This window comes from Sinocyclocheilus anshuiensis, unplaced genomic scaffold (genome assembly GCF_001515605.1).
Source record: "Sinocyclocheilus anshuiensis isolate Anshui unplaced genomic scaffold, SAMN03320099.WGS_v1.1 scaffold154, whole genome shotgun sequence".
NCBI lineage: Eukaryota > Metazoa > Chordata > Actinopteri > Cypriniformes > Cyprinidae > Sinocyclocheilus > Sinocyclocheilus anshuiensis.
The window spans coordinates 1,766,425-1,770,690 of NW_015546101.1; the positions used below are offsets into that span (position 1 = coordinate 1,766,425).

Below are 4,266 nucleotides of genomic sequence, written 5' to 3' on the forward strand. Positions count from 1 at the left end.
GTCCAGCCCGGGGTCGTCACATGTGGTTGCCGCAAGCCCTCCGGACGCTCCTTCGTCGAATCTGCCGGCCGCGCCGTTTTCAAGCCCGCCCGCCTCTGCTCACTCAAGCCGGCCTCCGCTCACTCTAGGCCGCGGCTCACTCTCGGCCTCCGGCCTCCGCTCACTCAAGGCCGTGGTGTGTGACACTGTTTCGTTGTGAAATGAAACTACTTTGTTTGGCCTTCCAAAAGAGGACACGACTAGAAATCAGTGGTTAAGTTGTATTCTTTTTAGCAGCATCATATGACCCCTTTAATGTTTTAGATTTTTTTAGATGGTCTCTTATGCTCACCAAGCCTGCATTAAACTGATCAAAATCACAGTAAAAACAGTAATTTTGTGGAATAATATTACAATTTTAAATAACTTTTTTTTTTATCTATTTTGAACATACTTTAAAATGTAATTTATTCCTTTAATGGCAAAGCTGAAAACAATGCTGAAAACAGGTGTGCTACTTAATATTTTTGTGGAAAATGTGATACCTTTTTTCCATGATTCTTTTATGAACAGGAAGTTCAAATGAATATCATCTTTGTAAAAGTATAAATGTCTATAAACTTTGAACCAATTTAATGCATCCTTACTAAATTAAAGTATCGATTTGGGGGAAAAAAATCATAATGGCCCCAAACGTTAGAACGATAGTGTTTATACATTTTTTTGTGTATTCGATTTGAAATTTTTAAATTAATTTCCATTGTGCTTTTTTAGTTTCTTACACCATGAATGCCACATACTGAAGACACCATGTCAAGCTGAATGTAGTTCTTTTTTTTTCTTTCTTCAATTAATCGCACTAAATCAATGTATGGTCTAATATAAATATTGAATAATGGGGTGAAAATTGGACATTGTGGGTATGGAAGGTGGAAGATCACAATCTAAATGTTAATGATTTTGTGCAGTACAGTTCAGCACTATTTCATAGTAAGAAGTGGAAAAACAGATTTTTAAAAATGTCAACAGGGAAATAAAATGATGGCAATATGTGGAGGAGAGATGGATAAAGGTGTAATTTTATGTGTTAGCTTCCTGCTGCTCCTATATCTGAGGAGCTTTCGGAAGGACAGTAATTGGTAAATGGTATGCAGACTTCAGCTTTTCATTTCAAGTGTCACATACTAATTAGCTATGTCTTCCCCACTGTCTGCTTAATGGTAATTACATTCTCTGTACATTTCCCGTCTGTGTGAGGCACAATCTATCAGCCCCATCCCCCATCACACACATTCAAGAACACACAAGCAGATGTGCAAGGATTACGTGCATTTCATAAGATAAAGATCAAAAATCTGTTATGCGACTTCTGTATTTGTGCCTTTGTCACACACCAACATTCATGGTCATTTCTACACTCCTTACCTTACTGTTCTCTGACGGTGGTCCCTCAAGAGCTCCATTGATGAGAGCAGAAGAATCCTCAGTTATAGTATCTCTGTATCTGGTGATCCTATTGGCCCAGTTCCGACTAACGGATCCATTCCAGGCTGGCTGATTTTGGAGCAGAAAGAGAAAACTGAAAGACTGAAAATACTAAAATATGAAAACATTTTCATAGATCAACATATTTTGTTGGTCTTGGAATATGCTTATCAAACAACACAGTCCTATCCCAAATAAAACCAAACCTTTTTCCTATCCCTCCAATCTCATTGGCTGATAGGAACCTTCTAACCAACAAGGATGCATAGTTGGGAAAATGGTTGTATGGTACATCAAATTAGTGTACTGTAGATGCTGGCACAGTTAACTAGAGTAAATGGCAATGCTCACCTTGGATTCTGCAAGGCCATCGTCAGCCCCTTCTATGTTACCCATGAGACTCTGTTGCTCAGTGAGGTCTGTGAGGGGTTTGTTGGGGTCTTCTGCACTAGAGGGCATGAGGGTTTCCAACTCATGGCAGTCAGGCGCAGTAGCAGGCACTGGACGGGCACCCTTCCTGTACGGAGGACTCAAAGAACTCGAGTCAAGTCCACCAGACACATCCCTAAAAGTGACAGAGAGGACGATCATTAAATATCACTTATCGTCTTTATTTATAATGCTAAGTTAAGTGGTTTACACTTCTATAAAGCATCAGCAAATGAATGCAGAACCCTGAGGCACGTCTCTGTGGTATATATGTAATAGGTGGTAACATCAAAGACATCATAAAGTACATTTAAAAAATTTCTTAAAAACAGTTAATAAATGTATATATTAGTGTTCAACCGATATATTGCCAAGGCCGATATATCAGATGATATTTGTCAGTTTTCAAATTTCGGCATCGACGATAAGTTTTTCAGTTTGTCCGATGTGTTCGAGGGGGGACTTTTATTTTGACGGTGCTGAGAACTGCATCACCTGAGCACACAGCACTCACATTCTGTTAAACAAAGGTATACAAAAAAGTATTATAACGATTGCTTTTATATTAGTAAAAGAAAGGCAAACATTATAATACTTTCTCGTTTGCCGTCAGCATTCAGCAAATACGCATTTATATAATTCGGTTTTCATATTCATTTTAGTTCAAGTTTTAAAAATTTCGTTCAAATTTTGTCACATGCTTTATCATTTGTATAATTTATTATATTTCTATATTGCTTTATTTTTTATTAGTTTTTGTTAACTTACTTCAGTTAGTTGTCAAGGCAATATTTCATTTTTATATAATTTTTTTAAATTTATTTCAGCTTTATTTCAATAACAGAAAAATAATTGTAGTAGTTTCAGCATTAATTAATTATAATAATTATTATTTATTTATTTTTTCCGAACACCAGTGACTTTCATTGTATGTATGGACAAAAGCAGAAGAAACATTCTTAAAAATATATTTTTTGTTCCGCGCAATAAAGAAAGTCATACAGATGAACAATGACAGCATTTTCAATTTTGGGTGAATCATTTATAACCAATGAAGTGATCTAAACTCATGGATCTTACAAAATTTGAAGAGGCGCATACCGTGTTTTTCCATTGCGGAAACTGACACACATGCAGAGTAGGATGCAGAGCAGACCAACACACACTCCAACTATGATACCAGTCACAGCATGGATATCCAGCTCTGTAGGAGAGTGAGTGAGAGAGAGAGAGAGAGAGAATGCATGACAGAAGTGTACAAATCAGTCATCGAATAATTATACATAATTAAACTTCATAGTAATTCAACGCAACTGAATCATACTTAAGCATAATAATGAAATTTTAATTACAACACAATGTGTTATATTAATTATAACTCATTTTAGGACTGGTGTATGTAAGTCTGTGTGAATTTCTGTGGCCAACTCCCCGCAGACGGTGTGTGTGTATGAGGCTGGACTGAATCACTTCACACTCCCTGTGGGAGTGCTATTAATTGAGTGTCAGTGATGGGCAGAGGCAGATGGCAGTCTCTACATACGCATATACACACACACACACACACACACACACACACACACATATATACACATATCCTGTGATGCCTCATGCAGATTCAGAGAAACTTAACTGGCATTATAAACACAGAAACACATTAGAAAAACATTATATACACACAAAGATACATATAAGCACAAATCAGTGTTACTTGCAGGTTCATGTTTTTGAGCTAAAGTATATGCTTCCATTTTTTGACCGCAAATGTTCACATATCAGCCAAGTTTTCTGTAGCTCAAAGAGTACTGCAAGGCCATGGGTTTGATTCAGTTGATTGTATACCTTGAATGAGGTGTATGCCGCTTTGGATAAAAGAGTCTACCAAAGGCACAAGTGCAAATGTAACATAAATGTATAAATATATTACATTAATGTAAAGATTATGAGGTTTCAGTTAGTAGCTATGGGAGGCTGATTCTTTTATACTTCCATTGAAAATCTTTGTGGTGGTTTGCAGAATCTCTCTCTCTCTCTCTATAAAGGTCTACTTACACAAAAACAAATGATCACTGTAAAAACAGTAAAAAAAAATGTATTTAATGATTTTGAAAGGAGTCTCTTATGCTCACCAAGGATGCATTCATTTGATCAAAAATACAGTAAATTTTTTTGAAAAGAATGGCATTTATTTGAAACAGAAATATTTTCACATTATACATTTCTTTATTGTTACTTTTGATCAATTTAATGCTGAATAAAACTAATAATTTCTTTTTTTTTTTAATCTTTCTGACCCCAAACTTTTGAACAATAGTGTATCTATTTAGAGGTAAAAACTCACCTGGTAATTAAAAAAAAAAAAAAACTGCAGGG

The 4,266-nt window shown here is 36.0% G+C and overlaps 1 protein-coding gene across 1 annotated transcript in view; it reads right to left on the reverse strand.

Moving 5' to 3' along the window:
- LOC107700451 (immunoglobulin superfamily DCC subclass member 4-like) overlaps positions 1 to 4,266 on the reverse strand; it is a 111,448-nt gene that overhangs the window by 2,911 nt on the left and 104,271 nt on the right. Inside the window, exons 17-19 of the mRNA XM_016502097.1 lie at positions 2,995 to 3,097; positions 1,816 to 2,029; positions 1,405 to 1,533 (exon numbers count right to left, since the gene is read on the reverse strand). Coding sequence (XP_016357583.1) covers positions 1,405 to 1,533; positions 1,816 to 2,029; positions 2,995 to 3,097 — 446 coding nt within the window. The remainder of the gene's footprint in view (positions 1 to 1,404; positions 1,534 to 1,815; positions 2,030 to 2,994; positions 3,098 to 4,266) is intronic.